Source organism: Urocampus carinirostris, chromosome 4, assembly GCF_059441175.1.
Source record: "Urocampus carinirostris isolate Australia breed hairy pipefish chromosome 4, RoL_Ucar_1.0, whole genome shotgun sequence".
In the NCBI taxonomy this organism is placed as follows: Eukaryota; Metazoa; Chordata; class Actinopteri; order Syngnathiformes; family Syngnathidae; genus Urocampus; species Urocampus carinirostris.
The window spans coordinates 6,100,214-6,118,837 of record NC_142352.1 but is presented as its reverse complement, the minus strand read 5'-3'; the positions used below and the strand labels follow the sequence as shown (position 1 = coordinate 6,118,837).

The 18,624-nt window shown below is 39.9% G+C and overlaps 1 protein-coding gene across 2 annotated transcripts in view; it reads right to left on the bottom strand.

The window, feature by feature from the left end:
- Positions 1 to 5,081: 5,081 nt before the first annotated feature.
- Positions 5,082 to 18,624, bottom strand: part of atosa (atos homolog A) — a 41,562-nt gene continuing 28,019 nt past the window's right edge. Inside the window, exons 4-13 of one of the 2 annotated variants that reach the window (XR_015850235.1) lie at positions 17,773 to 17,898; positions 15,941 to 17,666; positions 14,929 to 15,054; positions 13,243 to 13,331; positions 12,432 to 12,528; positions 11,121 to 11,279; positions 10,366 to 10,434; positions 8,709 to 8,908; positions 5,674 to 6,343; positions 5,082 to 5,583 (exon numbers count right to left, since the gene is read on the bottom strand). Coding sequence is in view for 1 of the 2 variants with exons in the window: in XM_088333513.1 (XP_088189639.1) it covers positions 6,190 to 6,343; positions 8,709 to 8,908; positions 10,366 to 10,434; positions 11,121 to 11,279; positions 12,432 to 12,528; positions 13,243 to 13,331; positions 14,929 to 15,054; positions 15,941 to 17,666; positions 17,773 to 17,898 (2,746 nt within the window). In the remaining variant the exon portion in view is untranslated. Of the gene's footprint in view, positions 6,344 to 8,708; positions 8,909 to 10,365; positions 10,435 to 11,120; positions 11,280 to 12,431; positions 12,529 to 13,242; positions 13,332 to 14,928; positions 15,055 to 15,940; positions 17,667 to 17,772; positions 17,899 to 18,624 lie in introns of both variants that reach the window. The other variant, XM_088333513.1, reaches the window with a different exon arrangement.

Genomic DNA, 18,624 nt, shown 5'->3' with positions numbered 1-18,624 from the left:
TCCAGTTAAAGTAACCCTACCCAACCCTGCTTGTTCATTTTTAACTGACTTTCGTAGGGTAGGGTTTTGAATATGTCTTTCTTGCAAGGAAAAATATGGAATATTGTTAGGTACCTAAAAGTTTCGGCCTCAGTTTACTCCAGGGGCCACAAAGTAGAAAAACAGTCTTGAGATAGACAGAGAGACAGAGAGAGACAGAGAGAGAGACAGAGAGAGACACAGAGACAGAGACAGAGAGAGAGACAGAGAGAGAGACAGAGAGAGAGACAGAGAGAGAGAGAGAAAGAAATAGAACACGAGGGAGATAAATAATCAAATAGAGAAATAAAGAAAGTGAGAGAGAGAAAACAAGGGAAACAAAGCCATTCTCCGTTTTTCTTTTTTTTCCATTTTCTGTTTGTCTTTGTTTTCATTTTTTTACATTTCTTTTCTGTTTTTTCAATTTGTTTCCCATTATGAACAAACCCCCCCCCACCCCATTTTATTCCTTTTCCTTTATTTGCAAAAAGTTAGACCAAACAATTAATAGAATAATAGTGCGATTTGTTCACTGGGTCCCTATCATTTGTAATCTTATTCGTTCTTACTTGCACTGCATAATATAGTGACATCTAGTGGTAAGACACACAGTGTCGTTAATTTTACTCATGGGAACTGGAAAGTGACAAAAAATAGCTCCCAAACAACCATTTAAGTGCAAAGAAATGAAATGAATGATTTAATGATATAAAAGTATTTTTGTGATTTTTATTTCGATGAAAATTTTGTAGGTAAATAACTTCAAACGTTCTCGGGCGGATACATGTTAATAAGCAAATACAGTTACAGCTGCTTTGGGAGTGGCGTCTGGCTTTAGTGACATCTAGTGGACATTTTTAAACTGCTGGCCGTAGGGGCTTATTTCCGCTTGTGCTTCTCTCGCTGGCCTGATTCACCGTGCTGGCGGGCTCACAATTATGTTTTGTATCTATGTCGAACTCAAGGACACCTGAAGATTTCATGCCGTCCGATGCTGAGAGAAGCACAAGAGAAAAATGAGCGTAAAACATTGACCTGCAGTTTTAAATATGTCCACTGGAATGTGCTAAAGTCAGGTGCCACTCTCAAAGCACCGACTGCAGTTGCATTTGCTGACTACCCTTTATCAACCAGAGAACATCCAGGTAACATACTACCATGTTATTTTACATAAATTAGAGTCACGGATGAGCTGTTTGGGCCAATACAAAATATATATATTTTAAAAGTAGCACCTGGGTGTCTTTGCAGAAGTTTAAATACGCTATAGCTCATTTTGATAATAAATATGAAACCTAACAGTGAAGTTCCCATATTCAGGATTTCAGGTAAACATTTTGGAAAATCTTTTAAAATAAAACGTAAAAATACTTTTGAATACATCAGGTAGATTACCGTTTGAATGCTTCTTTTTGTCACTTTCTAGTCTGCATGAGTTTGAACGAGTAAATTAACTGTAGTGGAAATGAATCAAGTGTTGATTTGTTGTGACACCAGAAAAAATTAAATATTTGTGAAGGAAAAAAACATATTGGAGAAAACAAAAGCCTGAATATCGTTTTATTATCAAATCTCACATTTTTGTATCATTATTAATTGTGAGCCTCCAAAAGACCACCAGCCATCCAGTTAAGGCCCACTTTTTAGGCCATTAATTTGATAGTTTATCACCCTTGAGTATAGTTTGTCCACCATGTTGCCCTAAACTAAAATGAGTTTGACACCCCTGTATTATATAATCGTATCGATCAAGAACGAGGTCGGGAACCTATAGCCTGCAAGCCATATATGGCTTCTTTCATGAGTACAAATGGCTCGGACCTAGAATTTGCGTGATAACTATTGTACAGGGCAGCATGGTGGCGCAGTGGTTAGCGCGTGTGCGGCACAGTTCTGAGGTCATGAGATTGAACCTCCTGTGTGGAGTTTGCATGTTCTCTCCGTGCTTGCGTGGGTTTACTCTGGGAACTCCAGGGTCCTCCCACACTACAAAAGCATGCATGTCTTGTGAATTGGCCGGTCCAAATTTGTGAATGAGCGAGCAAATAGTCCGTCTCTGTGTGCCCTGCGACTGGCTGGCAACCAGTTGAGGGTGTCCCCTGCCCACTGCCCGAAAATAGCCGAGATGGGCTCCAGCACCCCCGCAACCCTACTGAGGATAAGCGGCGCAGATAATAGACGGATGAATTATTGTACAGTTACAAGAGGAACCATGTCCCAAACGCAAAACTGAAACGACGTTGACTCCATACAAAACCCACTATATATATATATATATATATATATATATATAGATAGATAGATAGATAGATAGATAGATACTTTGTTCATCCCCGAAGGGAAATTCACATTTCATATATATATATATATATAATAATAATAATAATAATAATAATAATTTCCTTGTATTGTCATTCTGTGTAACAATGCACACAGAACGAAATGTCGATTGCACCTGACCCGTTGTAGCGAGCCGATGCAGCCGCAGCCAACAGAGGGCGCCGCCGACCACTTTTTAAGTCTTAGGAATGACTCGGCCGGGGCGCGAACCACCGACCTCCCAGTCTCAAAGCGGGCGCCTTACCATCTAGGCTACTGAGAGGAAAAAAGTTTTACTACAGTTTACAGGCAAGGTGTCAGACCAACAGACCCCATTTTGGCTTTAAATCGATAAATAATCCTGTATATCGAAACTCACCTAGCATTCTATGTTCATTGTTTAGATGCTTCATAATGAAAAGCCACACTACAAACTTTCACCCAAAACAAACTTCTTACCAAAAAGCTTTAGTAAAGCACCTAGAGCAATTTGATTGGGTGAGCGGTAAGAATAGGCGGAGCTATACATGGACAGGACGGGTACGCTCTTTCTCGCCAAACGCTAACTGCACTAAAAGTAATCACGTTTCTGTCTTCGTTTGCAGTATTTTGTGACATTTTTACGAAAAAACTTCTCACACCCTTTTTGGAAACAGTTTTTGTTGTTCAGCTCTGTACAGCCTTTTGAGACTTTTTGTGATAAAGGGCGTCACAAACAAATATGACTCGACTTGATTTTCGGTATTTGTGTGCGAATATCGTTATTTCATTTTCTTAATCATCAGATGACGTGTTACTGTGCTGTGTCCAAAGAAAAAGTCAAAAAATGTAAATAGCAGCGGGTCTCCAACGTACACCAAGAACCCCTGACTAGCCCACGGTAGCTTTCTAAGTGATGTGTCATTGCGATTTTCTGGTAAATTTGATTCCAACTGATGTTTTAGTAGGGCACCACGTGCGGCACAGTTCTGAGGTCATGAGATCGAACCTCCTTTGTGGAGTTTGCATATTTTCCCCTTTTCCTCCGGGCATTCCGGTTTCCTCCCACATTCCAAAAACATGCATGTCGGGTTAATTGGCCGGTTCAAATTGTCCCTAGTTGTGAATGAGCGAGTCAATTTTCTGTCTCTGTTCCCTGCCAACTGCCCGAAGATAGCTGGAATGGGCTCCAGCACCTCCGCAACCCTACTGAGGATAAGCGGTGCAGATAATGGATGGATGATGTTTTAGTGGTTGACTTTACTCTTAATAATCACAGCCTGTTAACACGTAATGACCCAAGTTATTTTAGAAATACTTATCAAAATGGTAGCCCTTTACGACAGTTACAAAAAGTGGCTCTCAGGTTGAAATAGTTTGGTGACCACTGTTTACACGATGCAGTATTTCGATCACACGAGAGATGCGTGCAGGAAGGCATAAAACTGCTGACAAATATGAAAATTCAACGTTTTCACCCATTAAATATTCACACTGAAACCTTTCCGCACTTTTCCTGCCAACAGTGCTTCATAATCCTTCAATAATTCTTCTTAAATCCAAGCATTTTTACTGTACCAGTCCTTTAATATTTACTGCACGCCTATTGCCTTTAAGAGTAGAAAATACATGCACATTTCAAGGTAAATTGGTTTGTATGGACAGGGCTAGAGATTGTGTCTTTTGAATGAACTCTTCTCTTGTATGAATTGGCATCATGATTTTATCCTGCATCCCAAAAATAATCCTACGAAATCATCCCAGTATTGATGATTGTGGTGTTCATGGCATAACAAATTACATTTTAATTAGATTATATTTGTTCTTTAGTGCAGTGTCTGAAATAACATCTGCCCGGACCCCCAGGGCGTGCATCTTTTACGTTGGGCGTACAACTTACACAACGTCTATGCCCGGGCGGCCGACAACTTTTTCAAGCAAGAAAAGAAAAATCTTTCGTTTTCATTTATTCATATTCTTTTCAAATCAAACGTTTGCTTTATTCCGATTTCGAAATCTTCGTTCGGTTTGGAAATTTCGGTTTGTTTGGCAATTTGTATACTCAGCAGCCAATCAGAATCCAGCATCGATTAACTTCGTGCTTCTGCACATTCCTGAGCTTTATAAGGTCGCGCATTGGCATATCCTTTTCCAAAGTAGATGCACAGAGAACACAAGAAAAATCAAGGAATCAAGCCAAAACCTTAGCCCCAGATGAAATATTCAAAAGAAGCTAACAAAAATTGATGACGCAACAAAATGTAAACGTACATTAAAAGCATCGTGAAAAGGGGGGTTCATGTGGCTTGTAGCAGACGACGCAACGCAAACATTGCATGAATGAAGATGAGTAAATACAGGTACATACTGATGGCAGATGGAAAACAGATGTCATATACATGCAATGAATGTTATAAGTAGATGTGTAATAAACTTAATTTTAAAGTGTTGTTCTGTTATATATTCTGATTATCAATCCTTAATACTCGCAATAATGTTTTTTTTTTTTTTTTTTGCGATTAGTCGTCCTATTGTGATTCAAGTTGTGAAAAATGGGGCAGGCAACTTTATGGCTGGGCAGGCAACTTTTCAGAGTTGTCTGCCCTGGTGTCCCGTAACTTTTTGTCATGAGTTTCAGACAATGCTTTAGTCATAAAATGATTAACATGTGTCCAGATGTTATGCTAATAATGTGAATTTGTGTCGTGATTACTTCTATAAAACGCATATTGTATGAAAAAAGACAAGGGACAAAGCGAAAAAGATTGCTTCAGAAGATAGATATATTTTTCAGATTTGAATATTAATGTCAAAAATACTATGATATACAGTTTACACTAAATCATCTTGGCATGACAGACAAATCACAAATAGAAACTGAAATATTCATTTAAATATTAAATAAACAGAAGGGTTAGGTCAACTAAAAGTAAACGCTTAAAACTAACTATTGCAACACTTTCAACAAAGTGGTTTTTGTAACAGTACAAAAAGAAATCGGACAATTATGATTCATTTTCGTTTCCGGTTTAGGGGGAAAGAAAATCGATTCCACAGTGCATTTTTTATGATTTCTTATGTGATCGGTTCACCTCAGATTGCATGGTTTTTCACCTCCGGTGGTCCTTTCGTTTGTTTCTTGAAGTTGGGAGTGAAAAATGATGAGAAAGTGCTCTGACACAGCCTATTTCCTTTTTTGAAACCGCCTTGTTACTTCATGACTGAGAGCCATGTCAGAGTCCTTAAAGGAGATACAGCATCTAACTTCTGTGAAGTGGGAGATCAAATAAAAAGGTGGGAAAATGTCTTGAAGAGGCAGTGTAAACGAGAGCTATTGAGTCCAAATTCGTAATTTACCTTCAGATCGAAGTTTTTTCCTCATTCAAAAGGCCATGTATTGCATTTGTCAAGTAACTGAGATTGAACAGGTATTCATGATGTTACAATGAGGTCCAAATCAACAATCTTGTTTCGGATTGTTGCACAATTTGTGCAGAATTAAAGAGTCCAACTGGTCCTTTTGACAAATATTGGTCTCAACTCTCATGCAAGACGCAGGAGTGGGCGAAACAACATCAAGAATTACCTTTCAAACATTGTAAGGCATCTTTTTTGACCAGGACCACCAAATCCTTCACACTTCAGCAGTCAGTCACAATCGAGTTCATGCACAATGGAAAATTCCATTTTAACAAGCGTCCCAGGTGAGGTGCGCTCGATCGTCTGCTGCCTTTCAATCTCTCTTCCGATACAAGTCGCAGGCTGACAAAATGACTCGTTGCTGGCACGGAGGTGTGGCTATGGCCTGCCAGGAGCAATGAGGGAAGAGTAAAGTTTGGTGGTGCGTTAATTAATTTTTTTGTTGGTCGAATGTTAGCAGCGGGGTGAGAAAGGAGGGTCGATGGGGGACTCGGTGAATGACTGTAGCTCGTAGGCAGCACCGCTGTCCACCTCCATCGACTTCCTGGAAAACAGCAGACGGATGTCTCTGTGGAGGTAGATCTTCCCAGACTTTGAGCTCTGGAACCTAGTGAGCAAGAAAGGATTGCTTTTTTTAGATGATTAAAATGGGTCATTGACAACTGTTGGGAATGACGCCATTATTTTTTTCGGTAACGGGGTAATCTAACTAATTATTTTCTCCGCCCTTATCCTTGTTGAAGGGCGGGAAGATAGGGAAGATAAGCAGGATATCCTCGGTCAACCTTTTGGCATATTTATTCACCAACAACACGGTTCATATTCATCAACACAGCAGCCATCTACAATAACTTAAAACAATGCGGTCTGTGCGTGATGATGTCACAAAATGGAGAATGTCCTATTGAAATATTAAGAGAAAGAGCACAATTATATTTGCAATACTTAACATCTCATTTGGGGAAACTAGTGTAGGATTCTTTCTCTTCCTGCATCTTAAACACTAAACGATCCAAAACTGCTGCTCTCTCCTCACTGAGAGAATTTTGCCAGCTATCATGAGCGAGAGAGCGAAAGAGAGATAGAAAGAGGTGAGTAAGAGACGTAAAGAGAGGGATTGAATAGTCACTTAATATTGTTTTACTGTTGACTTTTGTTTGGAACAAAATATTTGAAGTGCAGTTGCCTATCTCTACTTGACAAGTTGTAGGAGTTTAATTTAGTTATTTTACACTGCCGTGTTAAACGCACTTTATATTGTTGTCATGTTTATTTTTGTTGTGTAATAATACCTGAAGTACAGTAGTATATGTCTATTTAAACAGTTGTTTGCCTAGAAATTGTGATTTTTCTAGAGTGAAACTCACTTTACAGACGCTCCCCTACTTACAACCATTCGATTTATGTAAAACGGTAGATTTCGGGAAGACGAAAAATATCCGGACATTGCTGTAAGTTAGATTTTGTATTGTGTGCACCTTTTTCCGAATAGCGGACATGACTGTAGTGCTTCTTCCCGCTGCAACCAGCGTGTGGCGCTGTGAGAAGTCACCCAGCATCCACCCCGAAGAAGAAATCCACTTCCTCTTCCTATTCGTATGTAAAAACAGCTCTCCTTCACCTGCTCGCAATCCCACCGCTGCCACCAATGTAGCGTGTCGTTTTGTGTGGGTAATGGATTGCTACTTGTTCATGAAAAAATACTCAGAAGCACTTACAATCTCTTTGTAAACACACCGATCTTTCTCCAAAACAAAACTGTCGCACTCGCCTACAATCTCGCGACATTCGTCGCCCTACTGACATCATTCATGCGCACCTCACATTCTACGCTTACACTATGTCCAGCGCGCTAAGAACTTTGATATTTTTATTGTTTAATATCTTGTGCATCAATCCAATATGGTTGGTGTAAAGTGTAAAGAAGAGGCGAGCTGTTTCATTTGAAATTCAATTGGAATAAGTACGCTTGATGCGGTTGGGAAAATGGTTGGATCGCTTTTTTTCCGCCACTTTTTACCACGGAGGAGGACTTCTTGACGCGCATCTCCCAAAAATAGGTTTAACCTCCTTTTGTTAATCTTTATAGAGCATATTAATTTATGAAATGTTTATTATCTAGTAAAAAACAATACAGGTTACTTATACAAGCCTGAAACATACAAAAAAATAGCACTGAAGCACCTTTCGAACAAATTCAAATTACTAACACTCGTCCGAAAGCTAACTTGTTCGTAATTCGGGCAGCGTTTGTATATTGTTTTACATTTGAATTTTGTTGTGAACAAAATACTTGAAGTACAGTAGGCTGGTCTACTTGACCAGTGGTCTCAGGTTAACCTGTTTACAAAAGAAATTTAGATGTCCAGAATATTATCTGCAAGCCATATGTTGCTCATGGAGCCTATCCCAGCCGTCTCCGGGCAGTGGGCAGTGGACAAATTAAACAAACAAATTAAAGACTAATCATCATCATCTTTATTTCATCAATCAACACATATTCTTTCCATTCTTTCCCCTTTGATAGTAATTTGGGTGCTCAAATAGTCCCAATCAAATTGGGGACTGGACACTTAAGGGTTAACAGCGACTGACTGAAGCAAGTCACACACTCAACCATCTCTTGAAGTGTCCATTAAAACCACAAACATCAGCTACACACTTCTTTTTGATGAGTTTGAAGACTCCCCTGTACTTTAGAGTGCATAAGTCCCAAAGTTGGCAACACCAAGTAGCAGCTTGCTTTGTTGCAGTTTCCAAGTGCTAACCTACTCATCATGGTAAATAAAGCTGTCCTCAACGTTTGTGTAAGTAAACTGTAGTGCTATATGTACAGTCCAAGCACCAGAGAAAGGCTTTAAAATGTGCAAACTTTACATATTGTCTTTTATAAGTGCAGCTGGGTAGTATTATTGAGTGCCAACTAGCCAAGCAAATGAGTTTCAAGAGCCTTTTTAGAAAATACTCCTCACCTTAGATGAACGAGATAACGCAAAGTCCGTGCCTGGCCCAAACTCAGGGGCTTCTTGTTGATCTGATGGTTGGCGTCCCGCCTGACGGGAACAGAGAACGTCCTCTGGCGCAGGAAGGTCTGGTTTCCCGCTGGCATGGCTCGTAGGTCGTACATCACCACGAACATCTTTACCACGGTCTTGTTCGGGTTGAATAAGGTCTGCCGTGAAAAGGAGAACATTGTGTGAGACATTTAGTACATTGCATGCAACTGCTACCTGAAATATTATTTCAGTACAAAAATGCACACTTGTGCACAAAAGAATTTGAAGCTGAGTCACTATATTTAATTTTATATAGCACAAAAAGCACTCAGCCAGTGAGCTGAAATGGAAGTAATTGATTTGTTGTGCTATGCTGAATGTAGAAGCCGAACTAAATGCTTTAACATTTGTTTCACGCTCTAATGTAATAAGGTCAAAGTGTGTGTTTTTCCCCCTTGTACAGCAAACTGATACTTTTCCAATTTTCTAATCCCAACTTCTGTGCTAAACATCTAGAAAGCTTTGATTGTGATACTGCTACCTGACTTGCCTTAAAGGTATTCCCAAATCGATTTTTTTTTTTAGTTAGGCACAGAACGCGAGTGTCGCCCCCCACAATTTTGCAAAATAATGCACGCGACTCTGGAAATTCAGTCTCAAAGTTGACCCATCCGGCTTGTTTCCTGTAGAGTTGACACGTCATTGAAGAAACACAACACTTTTAAAATGGTGCATCTTATTAACATAAGATGTAAGACGAGCTCCGCAACAGACAGCAATTGTAGTGAACAGCGATTGCATACCGCATTTCTGGTTGAAGGTAGGTTGTTGTGTCATTTGGTTTCACTTATTGGCCGTGTGTCACTGTTGGAATGATTTTGTCCGGCTAGCATTCCGTCGGAGCTACCATATGCTTTCCTGGTTTCTTATGTTTTCTTAGGGTTGGCACTCGTTGGCTGGCCACTGTGTGTGATTTGGCCAGCTAGTCTGGCGTTTGCAGCTTTTTTGTGATCTCCCTTGGTTTATTCCTGGCCAGTTTTGTATTTATTGCTGTAGCTATTGCCACTTTTCATTGTTGGTTCCCGGTTAGTTTGGCGGATCACTGCATGTCTTTTGGTCGGCCAGCCTGATATTTTCCGCCAAAGCTGTGTCAGCTTTTGTTGATCTGTCCTGGTTAGCCTCCCCCCATTGGCAGCTCTCCGTGAGTTTTTTTAGCCTGCTTTTGGCTGCTTGGCCTTTGTTGTACCATTTATGCAACCATCTGTGATACAGCACCTAGGCACTCTCCACAAAAATACCATAACCTTGTTTAAAACACGCGCTCTCTCTTTGACGAATTAACACGTAAAACAATATGATGACTGGGTAGTTATGGTGCTGGTGTTCCTCTGATGACATCATATCTCTGAATGACAAAGACAAGACATGCTGTCTTAAAAATGCATTCTCTTGGAAAATAATTGGGATATACCGATGAAATAGCTAAATACATTTTACGCAAAGACCACTATCTATTTCCTCACATTTTGCATGTTTCAAAATGGGAGTATCTTTAACAATGCGTTTTGAAAAACAATGTTAATATTCCAACCCAAGGAACTTCATGTTTTAGGTGCTTTAACAGCACACTTACCACTTGAATGGTTCCTGATGGAGGTACTCTGTAGCCCCTTTTTCCCAGCGACTCCAGGTTGATCACACCCTATGAACATACAACATACTTGTAGGGTGCGTTTGATGTTGTATGACTTTCCACATGGCATGTTCTTTAACCTCATTAATAGGTAGATATTTTATTTTTATAAATGCATGATGCATTTTATTAAGACTCATTTTCTGCTCTGAGATTCGATCTGCTACCTCAGTGGAATGGTTTAAATCTAGGCTTAAAACACACTTCTATTCGATAGCTTATGAATGACCAATATTGCATGTTGACACTGTCTGTGTATTGTTTCTTAATGCTACATCCATTGCAAGTTGGTCAGCCTTTTTATTTTATTTGTAATTTTACATTATACTTTTTTTTACATTTTATTCTTAACTTTGATGTTTGTTATTGCAACATTTATTGCAGCTTGGTCATCCTGGAAGGGGGATGACCTCATGTGCTGTCCCTTCCCAAGGTTTCTTCATTTTCCTCACGCTGAGGTTTTTGAGTTTTTCCTTGCCCTCATGTAGGTTTTAAATCAGGGGGTGGTGTAATAATAGTCTGTAGTTTGCAATAATCTGTGGTCCGTGCAGCCCTTTGAGACTCCTTGTGATTAAGGGCTATACAAATAAACGACTTGACTTGTGTAATACAGAATATTCAGTAGAGCTTCAATGCACAAAAAGTAAAAGGTGTATTCACTGTACATATAAAAGTCAACACTGATGTTTCTTTACCATATAAGGTGAAGGGGCGTTGTCATCGGACACACTGTAGAATGACACGTCCACTGGTAAGGTCAGGTGACTGGGGCAGAAGGACCCGCTAGCACCAACTTCGGCTGTAAAACCCTCCACCGTCCCCAAAGGCTCAAGGCGGTAGTTTAACACACACTCCTGGTAAATTTTAAAAAAGCACAATTGATCATGACATCAAACACACCGTTTATTTAAAAATATAAACCAAATTGCTCAATTTAAACTATGGAGTCTAAGCTCAACTATGACTTATTGTCCAGATCCTCACTACTTTCTGGCTCACTCAAACATACTTGCTTGGAACATGCCAAGCTGCTGTAAGTAAACTATGAGTCATGTTACGTGGGAGGAGTCAGAACATAAAAACAGTCAACATATTCCATGTGTGCATACCATTTAAAGCAGTGTTTTTCAACCTTTCATTAAAAAATGTCAAGACAAACGGTCCTTCAAAAATGTTTAAAAATTAATCCCTGGCACTAGTTTCATGTTGTTGTTGTTTTTATTTAACTGAAATGATCACATTGCTTACATTGACAGTATTTTATAATTATTATTTTTAATCTTTTGTGGTTAGCATGGATCAGGAGGTAATACATTCATTTGGGTTTATAAATTTTGCAGTCACAAACATAGCAAAAATATTTCCTCAACTGGGAAATAATCCAGATAAATCATTATACTACTATCTTCTTCTTTCTTTTTTTAATAAAACAATAAAATAAATCAACAAAATCACGTGCAAGATTTTTAATGTATTATTGTAATTTTTTCGTCCAAACTTAAAACATTCAAACATCTACTGTTATGGAAGAATGTTAATTATTTGGCTGATGACTGAAAAAAATGAAAGATACTGAACAATGGCATGCTTTATTGCAAAGATAAAATTGGTGGATTTCTCACGGCAGACTAGACAAGGTCTCACGGCACATTGGTTGGAAAACTTTGATTTATAAGACCAGAAACATTGCCAAATGGCTACACGGTTAAATGACTATGTCTCCAAACCCTTGCTGGTGATATCAGTTTTGCAGTCCATTAACTCAAGTCAATTAACTAATATGTCAAGTAGAATCTCTGTCAAAATGGAAACACCTGACACAAAGAGGCAAAACTAGACTGTACGTAGGGAGGTATTACCTAGAAACAACGAGTACTGCCAAGTTCTGAATGATTTTGTCAGATACCTTTTTATTGATTGCATTCTAAAAACAAGGCATCGTGTCTTGTTGCTTAAATAAGTGCAGTTATACCCATAACATTCACTGAATTATGTTGGTTCTGTACCTCAAAGTTTCCTAGTAGACTAAGACTAGCAGGTGGAGCACTTGCACTGAAAAGCTGCTCGGCGTCATCCGTGTACTCATCTCCCTTAGGGCACACCCTGAGGGATTGACAGGCACACACAAACGCAAATGCACTTGATTGACTTGTTCACTGTGTCAAATAATTTTATGTTGACGTCAAACTAATTATGAGCCAAGACCTGCTACACAAGAAAAGAAATGCTAAAATATGAGGTAATTTTAGGAATACATATTAGTATATTTATTAAGATATTAGAGTGTAGACTGGCTTCAATCTTGTAGACTCAACTTTAAAAGTAGCAGCTTCAAAGAACAGAGCACACCACCCACATGTGCACTGAGTGGGTAGTTGCTGCTAGGCTTGCAAAAATCCACTCTGCCATTTTGAGCAGAACGTTCAAGAGCTATAAAGCTATTCAGTATAGGGTTAAACACGAGTCAAGAGTTAGAAAATACAATGACGAAAATACTTTGGTCTGTAGTAAGATCCAAGATTGATTTGTTTTTATTTTTTTTCCACTGATCAGACACAAGGTTACAATGAATTCAAAATCAACAGCTTTGATAAACAAATGACAAAACAGAAGGAAGAAAAGGGGCTGACGGGACAAATATTGGTAAACCATAAAGGTCCCGTCCCCTTAACAATCTACCCACCTTTCCCATTAATCAAATTATATAGAAACCAGTCTACACAATTTCAAAAAGCCAAATATTTTTAAGTTTCTGAAAATAAGCAAAGAAACAGCAGACAAGTTGTGCAGATTTAAAAGCAAATCTCAAACAGGTACCTTTTCCCAGAAGCCCAAGGCAGACCTTTACAGTTGACTAGGGAGGTGTCCAGGTCAAAGTAGCCGGATTGGTTTTTCCTCTGAGGAACCTATCAAAGAAACAAAGGGACATTATATTCTACAAACATATGCTGACGAAAGTATAACTTCATACACATTTTTGTAAAATTTACTTTGTCACAATTTGGAAAAGTGAATTATCTCTGTTGTTGAATATGATCTTAACACATTATATACTAATCGTAATAGTCCAAAAAGGCTTTCAATGCAACATTATTGTTGACAAAATAAACTGTTGGAGATACATGTTTAAGTCCAATGACAGGAGTGAAGGAATACATGTAACAGTGTGACGAAATTAGGGCACAAAAAATTGAATTGTATTCCGTAACAGTAACTGATGAAAGACGTAATCAAATAACAAGTATATAAAGTCAAATAAGGATTACTTTGCCGGATTACAATTTTATCTAAAAGTTTATTTCACGGGTCATGGTTCACGGATCCCTTGATCGCTAGGGTCGTCAGAGCACCACTTCCTGGGCTGTTTTAGGCAAGTTATGCGCCATTAGACAAACTGTGTATCATAATTTAGAGCAGAAGGTTACACTCCCATCGTAGTAATCCCTGTATATGTTGTGCAGATTCTACAGATGGCATGTTTGTCACGCTGTGTTACAGGTAAAAGCAGTTCTCTTTTTGTATCTATTAAATTTCTCCATTAATGTAGCACCTATTTTGTTGAATTGGCGTGAGCCTGCAGTTTTGTGTGGGCAGCCCAGATGCGCGCTAGCATATAATTCAAGAACCTTTAGTAAATATTAACGTATTTTTGTATTTCGCACTAATTCGGTGTTCAAATCACTTTGTATTTGCTGTATTATTATATTGTGAGATGGTTTTACTTAGCCTACTATATGTAAAACAATTTGTTTAAAACAATTTGTGATCTTAATGTGAATAAAACAGAGTATATCTTGTCTTCCAAGTCGAAGAGCAAGTTTTATTTTTACTTAATGAGCTATAGTACCTGGTTAATATTTGAGCCCTTTTCTGTAGGACTACAAGCAATTACCTGACGTTGGTTTCCTCCAACTCTTTTCAAGGTTACATCAATCATTTATATAGAACGCAATGCAGTAATTTTATTGAAATTTAAATATTTATGTTTATTTTGTCTTGATAGCATATATGGTATTGGGGTAATCCAAAAATAATTGAAAGTAATCAAGTTACATTACTGCAATATTATGCTATTCAGATTATGTTACTGATTACATTTTTCAAAAGGTAACTAGAGACTGTATTGGATTACATTCTTAAGGTAACGCTCCCAACCCTGCCAATGACAGCAAAGTATGGCTAGATAGCTTTCTTTGTTTTAATGATTGAGTGTAAGTAATATGGAGTTGTAACATTGCAATAACTCATGGCTACCTTGGTCTGAGGGGTATGGGTGAATCATCTAGCCTAAGTGTAAGTGTGATCATCTGCTAATCACTCCGCAGCCCTGCCAGATACTTCAAAGTCTCCTTCATGACTCCATCGTGAATAACGTCACAGATGGCTACTAAGCACATTCACTGGAACAACTGAAGCCACTGCTTCATGGCTACAAACTTTGCGTGCCGAATCATTAAAATATTTGCCTATAGGGTGCATTTACGTATGTGTGGGATTACATACTGGGCTGGAGAGCAGGGGAAGGCCCGTGCAGGGGTGAAAGGCTTTGGTCGCTGTGGAGTCTAATGAGTGGCGATTATGTCTCCTCCAGCCGTTGCATGGCCCCAGGGGAGTGGGTCCGTGAGTCCGCTGGAGAGTAAAAGAACTGCCTGTTAACAATTTATACTCTCGGGCATCATACACCATACTTTATTATCATTTTTGTCCGGACTGGTTGTTAATTTTAAATATCAATATTTTAGGGAAAAAAGGTCATTCTGCGTATTCACAATCTTTTCACCTGTAGACTGCATTTTAAATCCAGTTTTAAGTATTTCAACAACGATACTTTTGAGGCCACAAATCTAAGTAAAAACGACAATAATAGCGTACTTTGCCACCATCATATGGCATCTGTAATCAATTACAGGCCATTTTGAAGAGCATGTCTTAAACTTGCATGCATTTTTTGTTTGGCCTCATTTGATTTCAACCTTTCTAGCAAAGATTACTTCATACTGAAATATTATAAGATAACAACAAATGCTTTAACTCTCATGATCTGTTAGAAGATGGCACCACTAACCGTTGTTAGCAGGTCAATTTTGACCCGAGGTCTAACTCAGTCCTGACCACCAAAAAGAAAAGAGTATCGCTCAAAATAGTTAACAGCATGGTAACAAACATGGTAAAATGCATCCAAAACCATATTCTTCCATTGTAATTTATTTTATGGCACATCTGTTATTAGATTTTAAAACCTTGGGTCACTAGAGACCCCAAAATCACATAAGGGTTAAATCAAAATATATGGTACGAGCACAACATACTTCAAACTAAATCTGGCAGGCAGATGGAATTGTACATCTCAGTAACAATGAAACAAAATGTGACCCATATATGCAAGCATGTGTTTGACTGGTGCCACAGCCTGTGTTAGTGCTCAAGATGTAATAGAACAGGATTATATTTGATCGCTTGTAAAATATTTAATTTGTAGAAAAAGAGGCAAAAACTCAAATAAAATGTCTCCTACCAGGAATGCAGGAGGAGAAGTCAGGTCTGGAGACTGTATCGTTGTCTGGTTCTCATCCTGGGCTGAAGAGTCAAGCTTTGCAGGTGAGTGAGGCTTGCTGTGGTTTTGGATTGCGTTATAGCTGAACTTGGTTCCTTTATAGTTTTGACTGGAAGGTGTTGCACTTCTGGGTCCTTTTTCAAAGAATGAAGGGGATATAGGACTGCTGGTCGTATGGGCTGTGAGCTTTTCCTGGGCGGGTGTTTGTAAACGCGGACCAGCATGTAACTGGCCTCTGAGTGAAGGTTCTTCAAGTGTAAAGTGGGCGCCGTTTTGGGCCCGAAGATAATGGCGATCATTCCCCAGGTCGAGCCGGGGTTTGTTTGTGCAAAGAGGTGCATGTGGGGCAGCAGGTTGCTGGCCCTTGCAAGGTTCATGGTTATGGCCATTTATGTAGCCATCTTGTGATGTAAATGGAGGATGTGTTGGCGAATATGTGCGTACTGTATGTGTGACTGTTGTGGTGTGTGTGTGGTGAAGAGGGTTGCCACTCCTGCTGTGGCTGGGCGACAGCGAAGGGACCGACAGCCTTTCCTGGATGAGTCGGGTAATATCGTGCACTGCCTGAGCGATGAGGGTCCCTTCTCGCTCTGTTTTGCCGCTTTTCTCTCTCCGTCTGTCTCGCGCCCTATCCAAATTTTCGTCGCTCATCTCATTCAGCCTCAGCTTCCTGCAGGCTGCAGGTTTTGAAGATGGAGGTTCCCTCTTATGGAAAGATGTGCTGGTGGTGGGCGTGTGGAATGGGGTTGGCCAAGCATGTCCAACACAATCATAGGGTAATACCACTGGCTCTTTGGTCTTACTGGCAGCTAAGTCGTCATGGCTACTTCCCCAGGTGGCTTTGGGAGAGTTGTCCGAGGCAAAAAGGGCCGGGGGGAGTGGGGGTGCTGTGGGGTCGCAGAAGTTGAGCCTCTGTGCGATGCGGGCTATAACTTCCTGTCTCTCTTGTAAAAGTGAGCCAATGAAAGGATTGGTTTCGTTTGCTGTAGGCCGTGGTGAGGGGCAGCGGGCAGGCTCCGCCAACGAGAAACCTTTCAAGGCTCGGAGTGGCTCGGAAAGAGGAGTTTTTGACCTGTCGATGGTGTTGCCGCAGCCATAATCCTCCAACGGTGGCGATTCCGATGAACCATTAAGAGATGAGTACAGCAACTTCCCCAGGAGAGGCGAATGGGAACGTGAGGGTGTGGGCGAGCGGGAGGACTGGCGGACCGGTGCGGAATCCTGACTATGTTGGATACAAACCTGCGGAAGCTCGCCGTTCTGATACATGTAGTTCTCACAGGGATCCTGATTCTTTTTGCCGGAAGGCGGCGCTGTGGCCGTGTGCGGAAGGCTTTTAATAGGAATATTGTTAATGGGAAGATTGGGGATGGACATTCCATTCAGGAGGAGGCCTGACATGGAGCTGGAGCTCTTGCTATGGTGGAAGTTTTCTTTGTTGGGTTCTTGGCTTTTTCGGAGGGTGGGCAGGCCACTATGGCTGTTCAGGTTTGTTTTCAGGCAGGGAGTCATTTGAGGCAGTCCAGTATGGATGCTGCAGGCCAAGGTAGGATAGGTGGGCTGGCGGGGAAGTGACTGGACACGGACTTGCAAAGCAACACTCTGAGACACGTTCGGGATGGGAAAAATGTGTTCGGAGGGTGGCTGCGAGAATTGCCAAACCATGTCCTCGTCAGCAGCACTGATTCTGTTAAAACAAAATCAAGGCAATTTAAGTGCAAAGGGAAAAAAAAAACAAATAATGTATATTTGTTCTTCAGTATTATCATCTTGAGGGAAATGTTGAATCCAACCTGTATAAGATGTTTCTAGGGACAACTCCATGAGAGGCACTGAGCCAGGCGCTGAGCTGCGAGAAGAAAACATACGAGCGCACGGCCAGCAACAGTGTTTTCTCCTCAATGAAACGGTCACCGCTTCTATTAAAAGAAGGAAAAATACAGGGTAGAAATATGTCAGTATGTCGGGTTAATGAAAATCCGTTCAGGGATGTGTGTACACGTCTTTCAACAAATGTGAGGAGGAAAAGTGGGACAACTTTTCAGGCTAATTAATCCGGTGGGTGGCAAGCTCGGATTGAATGTGTGTTTCTTTTCTCGAACAACATTTGTGAAATTCCTGTTATCATTTTAAACAATGGAATGGAGTATTTGTGCATTTTGGTTTTGACTTAAAACATTAAGACTTTTCTTCACAAGACCTCTGAATTTAGGTCCAAGGTCATCTATCACAGCCAAAAAAAGCCATACTAGCTTGGTAGTTTATTATATGATTAAACAATTTCAAGAAAGTCATGTTGCATCTTAGTTCTTCAGTTGGCTCTGTTTAATCAGGATTTACCAGATTCAAAACAAACATTCTAGTACTGAATTTATGGAGTTTTAAGGAATTTCTCAATTAGCATGAATTTAAATACAGTGGTACCTCTTCTTACAAGATTAACTCTTTCAACGATCGTGCTTGAATTGCTCGTTGAAAAAAATGAGTTGATTATGATCGCATGTGTGCATGTGCTGCGGAGGAGAGAAGGAGTAGATGCAGGGAGAAGTCCCGTGAATTTCATTCCTTTGAACTTTTTTTTAATGTTTTACTTTATGTTTTTTGATCATTTCAAATTGCGTACGCCATATAACAATTTTTAGATG